The sequence below is a fragment of the Poecilia reticulata genome, chromosome 12, assembly GCF_904066995.2.
Source record: "Poecilia reticulata chromosome 12, P_reticulata-male-v2, whole genome shotgun sequence".
NCBI lineage: Eukaryota > Metazoa > Chordata > Actinopteri > Cyprinodontiformes > Poeciliidae > Poecilia > Poecilia reticulata.
Window position 1 is genome coordinate 13368884 of NC_088841.1, and position 17651 is coordinate 13386534.

Below are 17651 nucleotides of genomic sequence, written 5' to 3' on the forward strand. Positions count from 1 at the left end.
AAAAACTATCAACATTTCAGATTTTGAACTATTCTTTTAGAGTAATACAAACTAAACATGTATTATTAAGATGCAATATTTCCTAGCCACCACAGTGAGATTCCAGTAAACCTGTTTTTAAGCAGTCACGTTCTGTCCCATGATGGATATTAGCAGGCAGAGGTTAAGCGGCTAATTTCATTCCCTATCCTCCAGCTTGGAAATACAACGCCTGACAGAGCCAAAGTGCCACAGTAACTACCGATCTATAACCCTGTCACTGGCGATAAAATAATTTATCACACTTGGAAATAATTCAAGACTATTGTTCAGAAGCTGTGGCGTCCTCAGCAATGCACCACATACGTACGTCATAATATGAGTCATGGCTAGTATTGCAAGACAGACATGAAATTAATTTCCTTTTTAGTTGAAAAGAGCTCAGAGGCTCGGCCTTTAATGATCTTTAATGATCAAAAGGGTGGATGTAGATTTGTGTAATGTTCTTTTCACCAGTTAAAAATGCAGAATTCAATTTTTTTTTTCATCTTTAAAAAAAACCCCACTAAGCCCATTATTTCCCTGAATTTTTCTTTCTGTGTTTCTTTCTGTCTGTACCTTTAGGCCACTCACAAAGTCCCCTGAATAAGGTCACCCTGACACTGATTACCATCAGTACGTGTGTCATCGCCATTGTCTATGCTACACAGGACTCCTGCCCTCTTACTGTCAAGGTTACTCTCCACGTGCCAGAGCATTTTGTTGCAGATGGTAAGTACAAATCACACATTAAAGCTTAGCTGACTAGTGAAAAGATGTAGAAACCAAGTCATTGTGCATTTTTAGGTATGTATGGAAAAAAAATGTAATGGGTGAAAGACTACATTCAGTTCTAAAAGACTACCTATCACATATCAGAAATGAGAGTTTTAAGAATTAAAAGAAAAAAAATTCAAATAAAATGCACACAAATCACAAACAGTATTTTGAAGGCTCAAGCTTGAATATTTGCAGTTTTCATTATTATAGTTTTTCTTTATGTGGTGGTCCTTTTGCCAAAAGAGCATTGAAAATCTTCTCTTAAAAATGTCCTTCAAATTCTGCAATTTATGCCAGAAGTGTTTGTTTCAGGTTTGACTAGTCAAAGCAATTTTAGATGATCAAATACAGTTGAGATTCTTTAAACAAAACTTTGAACGAACCATTTCACTGAGAGCAAAAGTGTAAACAGTGATGCGGTTAGTAATGAGTGTGTTATTAGTCAGTCATAGTATTCTTAGCGATTACAAACCAGTTAGGCAGCTCTCAAAAGATAAAACTATGTGAAAGACATATTGGTTTTAGAAATATATAATATATATACATATATATTTGTTTTTTTTACATTTTCTTAAAAAATAGCATACTTGATATTTATACCCTTCTCAATAATCAACAGAAAAATCTTAGCGTTACAGCACTCTGCACACTTTCTTACATTTTAATTAAGTTTTTTGCATGTTTCTGGTCTTATCACTATGTTTAGTTATTAGGTTCAAGTTTGAAAGGTCGTCTTTTCATAATTCTAAACTTGAGCCACAAATTATCTGTCAGATTCATATCTGCACTTTAGCTGGGTCATTCTAAAACAGTAACATTACTTCTAATACGAACATTCCTTTTTGTAAATTTAAAAGATTACTTTAAACTTATATCTGACACTTCTCTGTTTTATTTTGTTTTTTCTTTAAAGGACTGACATTAAATTACACCCTCAATTATGAAGCATTATTATGAAGCATTATGACCAAATATAGAAAGATTAAATGAATCAGAAATAACAATAAGGGGCAAGTGATAAACACAAACTGAACCACTTTATCACAACATTCAAAAGCTTTTGGCTACGGTCAGTGAAGAACAATAGATTTCCAACTATTCAAGAGAAATAAAAACCTTTTACTAGAAAAAAATCCCAGCAAACATTGGAAAAAATAAACTAGTGTGCAAAATGCAAGAGGGAAAAAAAGAAAATTATTCATTGCCTCAAACAATAACAGATATTTGCAGTCATTCAACGGATGTGCTTGAAATATAATAATTTTTGATGAACTCAGACTAGTCATGTGCTAGAAATCAATGTTTGTTTTAAAGCAAAATGTAAACCTGCCTGTAAATACATCATGTGTTAATGCTGCTCACAATCTTTCAGATTTGAATTCTCTGTTAGCATCTGTGGACATGAAATCAACACAGTGGATTAGATTTAGATTCGTCAAAGGCTTTGATTTTAAAATTAATTTATTGTTTTACTTTAGAAAGGTGTCACAGGGTTAGGGTTAGAGGATTTTATAGAATATGGGCTAGGTATTAAAGGTGCAGTTTGTAACTTTTATATATATATAAAAAAATGTTTTTTTTACATGAGTGTAATCAATCTCATGCGCTCGCTGTCAAATGGACTAATTGTGGAGAAACGACTCCCCATTACAGAAAAACCGGAGATGTGCCAGACGAGAGTGGAGGAGGAGAAAAATGTCTCCCAAAGCTGGTTAGGAAACTGATGTACTTATTTGCAGTGTGACATTATGTTACTGCAGTCTTTAGTGCAGGTATGTTTGTAAATCTTTTTTGTTTTTTTCTTATAATCTCAGCTATTCACTCTTTTTGATAAACATCAGAATTCCAACATAGAATGTCTATTAAGAATACTTATTCCAAATTATTGATGCTTCAATCTGACATATCATTCCATTGGTGTTGGAGGTGATGCATCCAAGGTAAAAAACCAAAAAACAGCATTGCATTCACAATAAATTCACACTTAAAAATACTTATTTCACAGACAAACTCTCCAGTTTTTCTTTTCTCAATTGAAGGATAGGAGGAAGACTAAGAATAGAAAATGTGCACTGTGAAATAAACAATCCTCCTACTGCTTAAGTGTTTTTTTTTTACATCCAAGAGAAAAAAAGCAATAATGTTACAATTGCAGCTCCACTGTGTGGGTGGAGAACTTTAAGTTTATCTGTTCTCTCAGTGGAGATTTTAGCTAAACTGCCTTCTTGCAGGAATGGGTATCAGTTTGGTCGCCTGTACTCAGTCTGACCCAGCAGATTACTTTAAGAGTCTGTTCTGGAGAGTATATAGCTTACTCCTGCTTCTGTGGGGTATTTTAATTTTTTAAAAGCAGCAACGATATCCCTAATTCCTTGGAAAGTATAAAACCACAATGCACTTCACAGTATTTTCACTGAAAATTGACATACATGTGATATCTACCCATGACTTGTATGTCATAATCAATGATTAACAGAAACAGAAATGATTGCTTAGTTTTAAAAGTTTTTTTCAAAATCAAAATAAATAAAGGCCACTCCATCAGTTAAAAAGGAAAAGAGAATGAAACATCTGAGAGTCTACAGAGTCATTCTTCCATTTAAACTATCAGGTCAGATAAGGAACACATTAAGCAGAGAGGGAGACAGTAGGCATATGGTAACAGTGGAGGAGTTCAGGTGAGAGACTCTGCTGACAGAACAACTAAAGGTCAGGTCACAAATCAGGCCTCAATAGAACAATGGTGAGAAGAAACTCAAAGTTGTCGGCAGTCTGGTCTAAAACTGACCAGAAGCCAGACATGTGGAAGAAGGTGTTCTAATCAGATGTGAATGCTCAATAGCAAAATGTTACATGTGGGAAAAATTAACGCTGCACAACCACCCTGAACACACCTTTGATGGAGCTAAATGGCAATCTCGGAAAAAGCAGTGTGAAGGACTACAGACTGGAGTTAAGGTTTGCTTTTCAGCACAAAAACAACTCTAAACAAAAAGCTAGAGATGTAGTAGAACCTTTAGATCACAGCACATCAGTGTGTTGGAATGACCCAGTCGCGCCAGTTGTAAGATAAAAAAAAATAAATAAATACTATATGATGGTCCCCATGTTGGGAATTTTAAAGTCATTTAAATTGCAATAAACACCACTGACGTCAAGTCTGTCTGCTTTGGTTGCCAGCACCAGGTCACTGACAGCTGATTTTTTTGTTTTATTCCTCTGGGTTGTAGGTTGAGGCATTTGCTGGTCTGGTTCAGATCATTCCACAGATGTTGCATCAGATTTTGATCTAGGGAATTTGGACACTTAATCAGAGTCTTTGGATCTTTGCTCTACAAGCTGTTTCTCAGCAGTTTATGGGGAGCAGCGGAGTACGTTGTCCTCTTGGAAGCAGCCACTGCTTTGGAGGAACGTTATTGCAAAGTAGAGGGATGTGCTTTGCCTTCAGGAGAGAATTAACACAATCAAAGGTGACGTTCATCAATCCAAAATACTCAGACCAGAGCTTCCCTTGTTGAAGGTTGTTTATTTTAAACTGGAGTCCACGTTTTATTTACCCTACCTGCCAGTGGTTTTAATTTTCTGTTTATTGATACTTTCAATACAGCTGCCTAAGACTTTAACTAGAGGGCTAAAGCACAATCCCCTCACAGCTCCCTGTGGAACTGAAACTCATTGGCATCAATTAGGAATAGTCTTGTTCAGTGATCAGAGTATAACGATTGGTCTGAAAGCTGTAAGAAAGAAAGGTAAGTCAGCGTCTTGGAGAATAGCATTCACTGATTGACTTGTGAAACCCTTTTATCCCATGTGCTGCAATTACCAAGGAAATCCCATCGATACACACATTATGGGTCTTAATTTTCTCATTGAAATTCAGTCCAGTCAGGATGGAAACTAAAATTACAGTGAAAACAAAAGAATTAGCTTCTTCCCCAATTGATTTTTCAGTGGAATGTCAGAAGAAGCTTTTAAAACACACCAATCAGTCAAATTCTCTTTGGCTATTTCAGATTTTTTCAGAATAAGTTTTTTGCATATGTGAAATTAAATGAATCTATTATTTGTTGTATTCCAGGCAGCAGTTTTGTGGTGAGCATGGGCAGCTTCCTGGATGTCTCCAACTGGCTAAATCCAGCTAAGCTAACGCTTTACTATCAGACCAATTCATCAACGCAGTGGGTCCATGACTACTGTGGCCAAAGGACCACTGAGCCCTGTGAGCAGATTTGTGACCAGGAGACAGGTTGGTTCACACAACCCAACACATTCTCATTCAATACAAACACAGACTCTTTCTCCTCCACAGAGTAGTGAATGATTTCTGTAGCATGTTGCTTATGAGCCAGTATGAGTTTCTAACTGTATAAAAACTTTAATAGTCTCTATTTTGAGCAAAATGAATTACGTCTGTACAATTTTGTTACTGATATTTTCATTTTGACGCATAAATATAAGCTAAAGCATTCAACTACTAATTTCAGCAGTCATCTGCAAGTGTCATACTTTGTACATTTTAATTCAGTTGATTTATAAAGGTGCAAATTCACAGCAAATGTCCTTTTAGTGCATTTTACAAAAAGTCATTTCAACTTAATCCCACATACATTACACCCTAGTTGTTAATCAGTGCATCAAGTTCAGTTCATTATACAAATTAGTTTCAAAATTGTTCTGTCTAAGGAAACTCAGCTGATTGTTTAGAATGATTGACTGTAGCATTCACTCCTGGATGAGAATAAGCATGTTGGAGAAAAACTCCTCTTTAACAGGAAGAAGCCTCCTGTAGAACCTGGTATGACCACATTTGTTTTGCCAGCAAACAGAACAGAAGCACAATTGAAACAAAAGAACTGATGGAGAAATACTTTATATGTTAATAGCAGGAGAAAGGAAATGTTTTGTTGTTGACAGCATTTTTCTCAGCTGATGTCGCCCACCAGGTAGGTGTGACAGGCAAACAGCACGCCAGACCAGAGATAGCTTCTATAAAAAAATAAAAAAAGGCAGGAGAAGACATAAGTTAACAGTTTAAAAAACAACAAATAATACATATTGGAGGGTAGTAAAAGAAGAAAGTAGCAGAGTGAAAAAAGGCGGTGAATTTGTCCTTTAGCGGCCTAGGACTATTGCAAAATCTGCTACCTTATGTAAAACATTTTGAATAATGTCTCATTGGTAGCATTTCATAACTGACTTGCAATAAATCTAAAATAATACAAGCAGCAATGTATATTTTAAGAAAGTGTTTTTTTTTTTTTCTGGCGTTACTTTAGGTAAATGTAACTGTCCTCTTAAGGTCCTCTGTCTATCCTTAGAGCGACAGCCAGACTCCAGCACACACACTCCGTAAGCAGAACTCACAATGTATTTCGCCGCGTCTCTGTAAACAACCACCAGCTCCAGTATGTACACATTCAGCACAGAACGCTTTGCACCTAGTGACATTAAAACCGTCCCAGCAAAAGCTGAGCAGGCAGCTTGATGATATTTATCTTACCTTGAGTGGTCTGTTTCCCCAGTGTTTTTCTTCCCTGCCCGACTGGATAAAATCTAAGCTCATTAGAATGGATTACATCTGTAATGTATGTGAAATTTATGTAACCCAAGTCAAGGACATGCTGAGGGCTGATGCATAATGTATTAGAGGCCCAGACTCCCAGCCCAGTCGGTACACACAACAATGCCAAAGATGGAATTGGCACATATGTGTTTGGAGATTCCGGATGTGTAGAGACAAGAGTGCGTCCAACTGCAGTTCATTAGTCCCTGCACGTCGCTGCAATGTGAAATCATTAAAGGTTGTAACTCAATTTTTGAGTCATTTATCCAGCCCTCACTGCATTCAAAATGTTTACTTTGTAAGAGCTGCTGTCTTCCTGTCACTGTCCCTTTATTTCTCCTTTCATCTGTCCTTATCCGAAGCTAGATTATGTAATCAGTGATTGCTCTTAAGTACTGTTATTGTCCTTAGTGAATAATGGTTCACCAATGTGCCAAACGTGCTCTTAAAAAAGATTTGTATTACAGGACATGTCCTTTTAAATGCTCGATGGAACACTCACACACAATCAAAATGTTCTAAATATTTAATATAGTGGTTAATTGTGTCATTTGTTACACAGTAAAATATCAAATGATTGTTTTTGCTGCAACAAAATGAATCAAAAACATACCTGCTGTACATGTGGGTTGGACTGGAAGGAGGGAATTGAAATCACTAGTCTCGTTCATTTCTTGCTGAATGATCAAAATACTTCTGATCTGATCTAGGCACATGCTACACCTGGTAACTATAACACCAGGAAATTAAAACTGTTATTTAACCTGTTAAGCCCGACGGACACTCCGAGGGTTCCAGCTGCCACGTGACCTCGACTCGCTCTGTAAACAAAGGCTCCGTGTGCCTTTAAATTTTTTTTTTATTATTATCCGCTAAAAGAGGCTTTAATCTTTCAAAAACTATTCCGCATAAAGGTTTTGCCCAAAATGTTAAGATTTTAGAGCTATTTAAAAACAGCTGATGAGATTTAAAGGTCCTCGGGCGATGACGCAACTGCCCGGAAAACCCCCGATCAGCTGATCATCACGGCCATTTTATGGCTTCACGAGACAGTGGAAAGACTCTCAGAGTATGGCACAAGATGTCGGCTATGAAAAATCATGACGTATTTTTCGGAACCCGATCTAAATGTGTGCGTAATTTATGCGTTCTCGGCGCGTTCTCGGTGCATAAGCACGTGTGGTACACGGGAGTCTGAGCACGTGGAGTTATCTCGGTTCCGTGAGTTCAGTTTTGATTTTTTTATGATAAATCGATCATAGCAGCAGAAACTGGACGATTTAGAGGCTTTTGAAGGCTTTTGAACAACAACGGTTTTCCGATTTGCTACGAGTGGAGCTAAATCTTCTGATAGCTGGTGGGATTCGGACGAGGAGGAAGAGGAAGAGCCGGACACAGCTGACAGACTTGATCTCGGTGATGTGTAAGTTTCCCCCCGCAATTTCACACAAAATATTTGATGTTTTGGTTCTATTTATTTATTAATTTCAGTGATTATATGCTTGTAATAACGGCAGGAAGTAAAACCATGTGGTTATTTGTTTACTTATGTTTTACTAAAATATGTTTTATTTTACTAGTAAGGATTTCATGTTTACTTTGGTTCATTACTTTGTAATAAACCTCTAATTCTTCAAATACTTTATTTTTATTTATAGTCGAGTGGAAGCCGAACCATCAAGCTCAGGTGACGCTGAACCTCCCCCCACCTCCCCCACCTCTCATGATTCTTCACCTTCTTTGAGGTAAGATGTCCATTTTTTTGGTGGTGATGGTGGTGGTGGATTTTCAAAATTGTTTATTTGCTCTTTTAAATTATTCAAAAAGTATTTTTGACTGTTTTATCTTGTTTCAATAAAAGTTTTCTATTTGGAGTCAAAGAAAGAGCTTTCACATCATCATTATTATACATATTACACTGTGCATAATGGTACATTTTGCATATAAATGGGGTAAATGTCATGACCAATGGTTATATTATATGTAGAAAGTGTCATTAGATGGTAATAAGCTATTTAATTTTAACAAACCCCCAGTATTGATGTAAAAAACACATTTGGCACAGTTTGGTGACATTTTGGATAAATGTGCCAAAATGGCCTCTCCGCCTAAGAAATTTCTCACTAATACCATTCTAAAATAAATATGATTCATCTGATTGAGTCCAAATTTGGTATACTTTTACACAACATTTAGATTTAAAAGTCTGTACTACTTTTTTGTGTTACAAATACTATTTTGGTAGTGTTTTCAATGTTTATTTCAAAGAAAAGTTTGGCGAGGTTAAAAAAAATGCAAAATATTTTGTATTTTGTCCCTAATATTTCAGGCAGGGTTAAAGCTACAATGGTGCTGACACCAGAAAACCATTCTATGACATCTTACCTTTACAGAGGTACCAAAAGTTTCTTATTAAATCTAATAGCTGTGAGGCTATAAGTGATTTACTTTTGTGTGTTTTTGTCAGGCGGAAATTTATTTATACACCTTAGGGTGTAAGAGGTTAAAGGCCCACACAATACAGCTCAGTAATTTGTCTTTCAAAATCACTCCTGAAACTTTGTTTAAATCTTTTGTCAAATTATAACAACAGTGTATTTTTCTAGGTAAGGAATTAAGACAAAAAGGTTGAAGCTTAGACCGTGGGAAAGACAATTAAGAAGTGGTTTATAAATGCTTTTTTGGAGATAAAACACATTAGCCCTTTACTTTAGCCCCTTTCACCTCATAGTTCCAAAATAAACAATCAACCACGGACCCACCTGCCCCTTTATGGTTTATTGTATCTTTTTACATTGTAAAAGGCAGTATTTTAAAACCACAGACCTTTGAGATTTCAACACATAGTGCTGCGATTATGAAAGTGAAGAGCTGTAGCGTACAACTTGCAGCCTTCACCTGCATAGGATTTCCCCAGAGCTGAGTTGTCCAAATACATTCAGTGCTTCAAACGCAGGCAAAGTTGTTGTGGGCCATCCTCAGCATGTTATTTTCTGCATCAGATTGCGCTGATTAGCATATTTCTCAGATTAGATTGACACTAAAGGATGACACATGTCTCTGTTCAGTGTGAATCCACATACTGAACAGCTGCTGCTGCTTTCTGCATTTGTATACTCGCATTGTGCATCTCATTTCTTCTGCAATCCAGAGTTACTTCCTGCAGTTCAGAGAAATTTACAGGTTTATTACTGCCTCTGGATCAGGGGTGTAATAATGGAGGGTGAATTTCACCACCCCCTTTGGTGCCTATGAATGTTTTGAAATGAGCTGTATGTACAGTCGGTTATTTAATTCAATACAATGTAATGGAATATCAGCTCCTTTAACAGTCATCATTGCCTAGTTTGTGTAGTTGCAAAGTTCTGTCTGAAACGTTCAGAATTTTACATAATGAAAATGCGTACAAGCAAATCCTGCTGATTGAGATGGGATTCACGTTTCAATCAGCAAAAAGGCAGATGTTTTATTTAACAAATAAATAAAACAACAGAAAGTACTCTGCACTCTGTACCAACTGCTCTGAAGTTAAATAGGTTGGCCTTAAGACCTGTCAAGTTGGCCAGTTTTCAAAGAGGTGCCAGCCTGCAGACATACATCCTCTGGCCTCTATAATCACAAGCAAGGATGTGTTTCAGTAGGTTCTCTACCATCATCTCCATCATTTGCCCCCCCCTATTATGCCTCATTGTCAAGCCTGCTGACAGGCACTGTTGACTACCTGTCGCTGTATCACTGTGACCTGATAATCAGTCCTCTTTTCCTCCATATTCACTCCATAATTCACCTGCCAGCGTGGAGGTCAGCATACAGAGATGATGCAATTGTTTCTGCTGTCTGCTCAAACCCTGGCTGTCCATAATTGGGTGACTAAAAATGCAATAATTGTTGTCTGAATGCAAGAAAAGTGTCACTGGAAGTAGTTGACATAGAAATTTACTTTTAGATATATGGTGCAATTTTTGCAGTCAGTAAAGCAAAAAATAATCTTAAATTTAAGGTTCGAGATTTTTCATTACGAATAGAGCGATTATAATGGAACATCCTGATACAAAATGTTTTATTGAAAATCCAAAGTCTAGAAATAAAAGGACGATGGCACAACTACAAATGTACCAAGGCATGGTCATTAGGAAAGAGAGCAGTGATTACAGAAGCAGCCTCAGGCACCTTTGGAGGAGCTGCGGACATCCACAGGTTAAGTGAGTGAATCTGGCACCAGACAACTATTTAACTTTCACTCTTTATGGAAGAATGGTCATTGTTGAAAAGACACTAAAAGGAGGGTTTTTCCTACAAGCCATGGGCACATACATATTAATGCGCTGTATTGACCAGTCTTGAATCCAGTTGAGAATTTGTGGCAAGAAACATGATTCACAGACAAAAGTTCTGTCAAAACACAATTGAGATTGAACAATTTGCAAAGGATTGCCAAAAAAAATAAAAATTCTAATTCCAGATATGTAAAGCTTATTTGGATGACCCCCTCAAACTTGCACTTGTAATTGCAACATAAATTGGTTTTACAAAGTAAAAACCCAGGAGGGATGGATAGAACTGCACGTCTTAATTCTTTGACTTTTATTTGGAGAAAAACATGTGCATAGATGTGAAGAGGTTTTAAGGGTATTTAAATTTTTGAAAAGGATTCCACATATAAAACTGAACAGATCTTATCAACTGCTTTAGCTGGCCACCTGAACACATTGCATATGTGTACCAACACATGTATGCTGTGCACACATTCCTGGGGGAAAACACTTATTAAATCCACCCAAGTTCTTTAAGAGGAATGACTTCTTTTCCTGGAAATATTATTACAAGCACAAATAGGCATCCGTCCAACAATAAATCTTTTCTCTGCCAACACTATGAACCTTGAAATGTGAAAATCATCCACGCAGCCAGAAAGAGATACAGAAATTATTACGGTGACGAACATCATTTCCAGCATGATGTGAAACGGAGTTGCTTTGTGCTCTCGATTGATTGCCTCTGTTTAACTGCTTTGGCCTCTTAATTTAGAACAGAGGGAACGGCTGATGTGAGAGACTGGAGAAAGGAGCTAAAAGAGGGAGACTGAACTTATTGGCGATGTTCTATTAGTCTGCGTAAAGCATCTTATTGTTCCCATCTGCACTACATGTGTATTCCTACAGTCTTAGATGGTCTGGATAAGGACAATTGCACAGTGTTGCAATGGTGATTTGGAATCAAAGGTGAGTATGTGTCTCTAAAGTAGAACTAGAAGATGTGGTAGCCATATCTTTTGAATTCCTAAATTAACCCATGTTGTGGAAGCTTCAAAAACAAGCACCTTACCCATTCACAAATCAAAACGGCATGAAAACAGCTAATTGGAAGCAATTTGGAGTATTTATTTTACAAAGGCCTGAAACAAAAATTAAATTGTACTAATAAATGCTTTGAATTAAGATTTTCTGATTCTTACAGAGCAGTTTGTTTTTATTTATTTATTTATTTTCTGATGTCAGTCAGTCCAGCTGATTTACTAAATATAGATTTTGTGCACATAAATAATTTGTTTTTTTTATGAACATAATAACCAACAAAATAAAAATAATAATAAAAAAAACTACCACCATTTATCTTTTATGAAATGAAACATTGATTCAGATGGTCTGTGATATTATCCAAAAAAGCAGTTGTCAAGTTTTTATTACAAAACTCTGCACAAAGGATCTGTTTTGACCCCCTGTCACACTCAGTGGGCTTATTTGAGCCAAGTAAACAATAAAATGGGCTTTGCATCTCAACTACAAAGTCAATCTTTATGTACATGGACAGTACTTTTTCATGCAAAAAGACTGACAGGTCAAACTCAATGCGCCTGACTTTGGTTAAAGGTTAACTCAGCAGGCTGTGTAATCAGCCAGGCATAAATCTTTCTGTTAATTGCTTGATCCCAACCTAAGTGTGTTTTGCAGAGAAGAAAGAGCCGCACTTCACTGATTACTTGCAAGGTCTGTTTCAGATTAAAGTAGGAAAGTGCTTCCAGGCTAGTGCACCTCATCTGAAACAAGGTGGAAAAGGTGTATAGAACATGTCCCTTGGCAGCTTTACAGCTTACGCATTTAGTTGCGTAAAAACAAGTACTTCTAATGGTGCCCTCAGCTCAACTACTACCTGCAGTTGTGACAAAAACAAAGAGCACCCCCTTAACATCTAAATGTTTTGTATATTTTGCATGCATTTAAGGATTTTGTAATAATATGAATGTTTTCACAAACGTAAATAATAAGATGGTGAAATCAGTGGTTGATGGTTCTGTTACACTTGAGGTTAGAGTTAAACAATTTCACAAATTGGTAATGGAGTGTGCAGCTTTCACACTAAAAGTTTGCATAGTGACACATTTTGAAAAGTGCATTGCACAAGTCAGATCATCCGAAAGTCAAAACTCAAGAATGCATAGATGATGTGTGTTCTTTCTACGAGGACTACAACTTTTAGAAAATATGTTGTCTTAAAAGAAACGTATGGGTCATTTTCTATTCTTAATACTGTGCGGGCACGTCCATTTTTCACATTGCAGACCAAGTTTTATTTGTGTTCAACAAAGGCGGTAAATAGTTGTGATTAGAAAAGTTCTTATTTTTATCCCATTTAAATGTATAAATATCAGTAAATACTCATTTTAATATATTAGCTTATGTTGTGAAATTAGTGTAGCTACCCTGCTAGTAATCTTACATTCACACTTTTTTTTATGTCTGTGTGGACCATGAGTCTGTTGAAATAAATCACTCAATTGATAAAGAGACACTTATTTTGTAGTAGCTTTAATCATAGTCATAAAGAGAGATCATTTTATCCTTATGAATGTTGGCAATAGTTACGTCATTTCTTTTACAGGACATTCTTTAATCTTAAAAGTATGTTTATGAAGTTTTATTTGTTTTTTGTTGTTTTTTAACTCCTTTTGAATTCACCAAATCTCTTATATCTTGAAAGGAAAATATCTTTAGAGGTCTTGCTCCTCATTTAAAAAAGACTGCATTAAGCACCCATGATGAATAAATACTAAACATATCTGTTGCTTCTCCTGTGTATTCACTTTCATTTTAAACCTATGAATTCGGTCAGTAAATTAATAAACTGATTTTACGGTGCTGTGAACAAATAGTCAGCATAAGGCTGTTTCATATAGGGTCTTAAGATTTCACGACAGCATTCATCAAGTTACAGCGTGAGGCACATGCAGTCTTTATATATTTGTCTGTGAGCAGGAGACAGCTGCTGGAGAGATTCATCTTGCTTTTATATTGTCTGTCCATCTGCCTGAAATTTACTCTTGGCATCAAAGATGAGCTGAGCAACATCCCTATATAAAGCTAAGCATATTATTATTGCTTCGACATTGTTGCTTTGGAATATGTTTAATTGGCCATCTCTGTAGCCTCACAACAAGCCTGTGTGACAGTTCTACAATTTTGGTTGTTAATATTCATAGTAAATAACATCCACTCTCCTTAGCGCATCTCTGAGAAAAAATACAAGCATGTACAGATGCTGCTCAGGCTTATGACTTTGAAGCAATACAAGGTATTTCTGTAGCCATCCTTCTCATAAAGCTTCCGGTTTCACTCTTTTCTAAATATATGCAGGTGCAGCTCAATAAAGTAGAATTTCTTTGAAAAGTTTCTGCAATACAGTTCCAGAAACTCTTCCGTTATAATATTGATATATTTTAAGTACTAGTTTCTGTTCATTTTGATGATTATGACTAAGAGTTAATAAGAAATAATAAGAAATGCAACTAAAAAGAACCCTATAAAGACAGTAGGCTGAACAAAATTAATTGTTTCTCATAATTGTTAAAACTAATTGAGAAAACACTGAAATATTGGTTTACTGAAAAGTAGGTTGTCTACTTCAAATGCTCTTGACTTAGTTGGGGCACATTTTGTAAAAATTGGTTCACCTTTTCAGACAGACATGGGTGCCCTGTTTTTCTGCTGTGGGGTTATGAAAACATAGTTTTTCTCATCAGTGGCCTTCAGCTTATCCACTTTCTTCTGTGCAGTGTCTATGTTCATTAAAAATATATATATATAAAAAAAAATCCATAACGTGTCTATGGTATTGAGATTGGGTGAGTTTGCTAGTAAACCAAAGGAAAGCGATGCTGGTCATCAAACCATGTATTACCATGTTTGGTGCTGTTGGCAGGTATCCTCCATGACGCCTGTAGGCAGGAGAAACTCTCAGGGGCTATGTGAGTGGAAGTAAGGCGAACATCAAGAAATGTTGGCAAAATCTTAAATGTAACATCGTAGTTAAACAACCAACCAGCTGTGGAAACGTATAATGGCTTGTTTCAACACAACACAACAGAGTGTCCACTGCATATAGGTAAACATTTCAACTGACCCCGGCCAATAAGATTAGTTCCAAAGCAAATTAACTTCATTTTTACCTCAGTGAAGAAAATGAGCTGTACAATTATATATATATATATATATATATATATATATATATATATATATATATATATATATATATATATATATTATAAAGATGTTTAACCACCTGGTTAAAACATCTTTAATGAATAAGGGAGCCAAGGCCAAATTAAATGTCAATAAATTCCCTCAGTAAGGAGAAAAAAATGTTTGCCTCTGTATTTTATCCTCTTCTTTGTACCACAGGAGATTGTAGCTGTCATGAGGGTTATTCCCCTGACCCTGTCCATAAACACCTTTGCGTTCGCAGTGACTGGAGTCGCAACGAAGGGTAAGACACGTTTGCTCCTTTCTCTTACATCTGAAGACTTGCTTCTGCTTGAACACCCATAGAAATTATTTCAAAATCCATAACCTCAGCTCTATTGGCATGTTTTATTACCTTTATCTAATAAATCAAGGCTATCTTTCCTGATATATTTATGGAATTTTCTAATGAAAAACAAGTTTTAAATCTGTGTACCATTTATGTTACACTACTGCAATATTAGACCAATTTAAAACCTAAGGGTAAGCCTGGGTATGCACTTGCAGAGGGCCGACGGGAATCTAACAATGTGTACTCAATGGATTAAAACATGCTAAGGCATATGTAAAGTGTTAACATCATTTTCAAGAATGAAACGAGTGCACAAAGAAAGTAGAAAGGACGTTGTGTCATGTAATTAAATATATCAGCCTGGGAGTACTTGAAGAATGAGATGGAAAGAAAGTACTTAAAAGGCAACCAGATGGAAAGAAAGACAAGCAACCACTTTGACCTTGCTCGACAATTAGCTGCTTTTCCCAGTCAGCGATCACATTTTATTCCAGCTTTGCTTGTCATCAGCTGGCTTCAGTCCAATCGCTGATCAATTTTACGTTCACTGTTTTCCAAAAGAAACGCCGGAGGTTAATTCTAAACAGGAAACCTCTGTCAAGATATTAAGTATCATCTTGTTTTCATTAGGCGCCTCATTTTGATCGCAGATGAAAATCATTACAGAAGTGTTATTATGCCATCTCAAAAGTTTGTGAATACAGTGCCTAATGCCTTCAGAAGACTTGATGAAATGCACTTAAATAATTGATCATCAACAAATGAAACTGTCTTTACAATGTGAGATATTTTAGCAGGGTCCTGGTTTAAGACGTACAGTTAAGACAAAGCTACAGTAATAATAATAATTTAAAAAAAACATTAGCAAGTCTTGGAGTATTACTTGTCATTTCTAGTCAGATTGAAATGGGTTATAAAGTACCTACGAACATTATAGAGTGAGAAAGACTGGCACAATTTGGAAATGACCCAATGGTTAGATATATACAGAATATAAGAAAATTAGCCTGGAAATGCAAGCTATTGTGTGCTTTATTGGGATTTTATACAGATGATCGAATTAAAGTAGTGTAAATCTGTTTGTTATGTGAAATGAGCAGATAAACTGTTGTAAAGTGTTTTCTACAAACAGTATCCTAATCTGGAAAGGACGGCATGCGTTCTTGTTCAACTTTACTTTGATACTGCTAAATGAACAAAATAGGGGCAATCAACAGCATTCACAAGCTGTGTATTTTGTAAATGAAAATCATTTATGTATAATTCAATCTCAGTATGAATGCAACTGTTGTGTGAAGGCTTCAGATGTCTGTTGGAGCCTCAAGTCTCCTGGCTCTGCTTGTTTTAGATGTGTATCTGCTCCAGCACACCTGATTCAAATGATTGCATGCATTCCTCTGCATCCACCAAATGCTACAGAAGCCTGCTAACACATTCAGGCTTCTGTAGGCCCCTGAAACATGCAGGGCAGTCGTCAAGTACCTAAGCCTGGTACTTGACGACTAGGCTTGGTAGAGAATATATAGAGAAAAATCAAACAACATCATAAAAACAAAACCAAACAAAATAAAAAAAGGCAAACCATGAGAAAAATGGTTATGTATAGTGTGTTTATATAGCTAGTCTAAATGTTTCAACTAGAAATAGTAGCTCATGTAGCCCTGTGGCTCTTTCACTGATAATGCATTTAACAAGACTAAATCAAGTTATTAAAGCATCATGACTATCAGTACCATTAGCTCATATTAAGTCATTGTGCTTGAAAAAAACTTTTAATGACATAGCTAATCTACAAACCAAAAGAAATAATGTTTGTTTTTGCTCTTGTTTCCCTCAAATTAAGTCCTTGGCCATATGCTAACTTGGAGAAAGGTTACGACCTAGTTACAGGAGCTCAGGCCCCAGAGAGAATCTTCAGGTGAGTCCTATACGCCTCGGTGCGTTTCCTGATCATATGACTTGTGGTAGCCATCTGTGAGTCTATAACTGCACAGTTGTCATGTTCTTGACATGTGACTTGCATGTGTGTGACAGAGCATACCGACAAGTAGCTGGCAGATGCATATAAATACAGCTGTACTGACAAAGACAGACACCTTATTGGTGGAGTAAAGTCTTGCCAGTGGGTTTTTTGTGTTTTTGCAGAATAGCCCAAGGAAATCTTGTGGAAAGCCTCATTTCAAATGCTTTTACTGCCATTTTTTGTTTCACTCTGCAGTCTTGATGGGGTCATTGTGTTTGACATTTTTCATCATGTGTAAAAGGCAAGGGACCCATTCTCCGTTGCCCAGCTGCTCTTTTTTAACCAGCCAACCCACCCAAAAATACAGAAACCGGTGTACATTCTAAAAGATGATGGGTACTGATTTTGAGAAATTGAACTCCTATTTCATGCTCCCTAGACCTTCTTTATGTAGGTAGGAGGAATTCTTTGTCACCATAGCCTTGCTTCACTTTACACTGACCTTGCAGAGATGGTTGT

At 36.4% G+C, this 17651-nt stretch overlaps 1 protein-coding gene and 1 long non-coding RNA gene across 2 annotated transcripts in view; one reads left to right on the forward strand and one right to left on the reverse strand.

Annotated features, from left to right (window-relative positions):
* Window positions 1-17651, forward strand: part of astn2 (astrotactin 2) — a 271553-nt gene that overhangs the window by 117481 nt on the left and 136421 nt on the right. Inside the window, exons 6-9 of the mRNA XM_008424385.3 lie at window positions 604-750; window positions 4877-5044; window positions 15037-15121; window positions 17013-17087. Of these exons, the coding sequence (XP_008422607.2) occupies window positions 604-750; window positions 4877-5044; window positions 15037-15121; window positions 17013-17087 (475 nt within the window). The remainder of the gene's footprint in view (window positions 1-603; window positions 751-4876; window positions 5045-15036; window positions 15122-17012; window positions 17088-17651) is intronic.
* Window positions 1-17651, reverse strand: part of LOC103473833 (uncharacterized) — a 56795-nt gene that overhangs the window by 20253 nt on the left and 18891 nt on the right. The gene's annotated exons all lie outside the window — the stretch shown is intronic.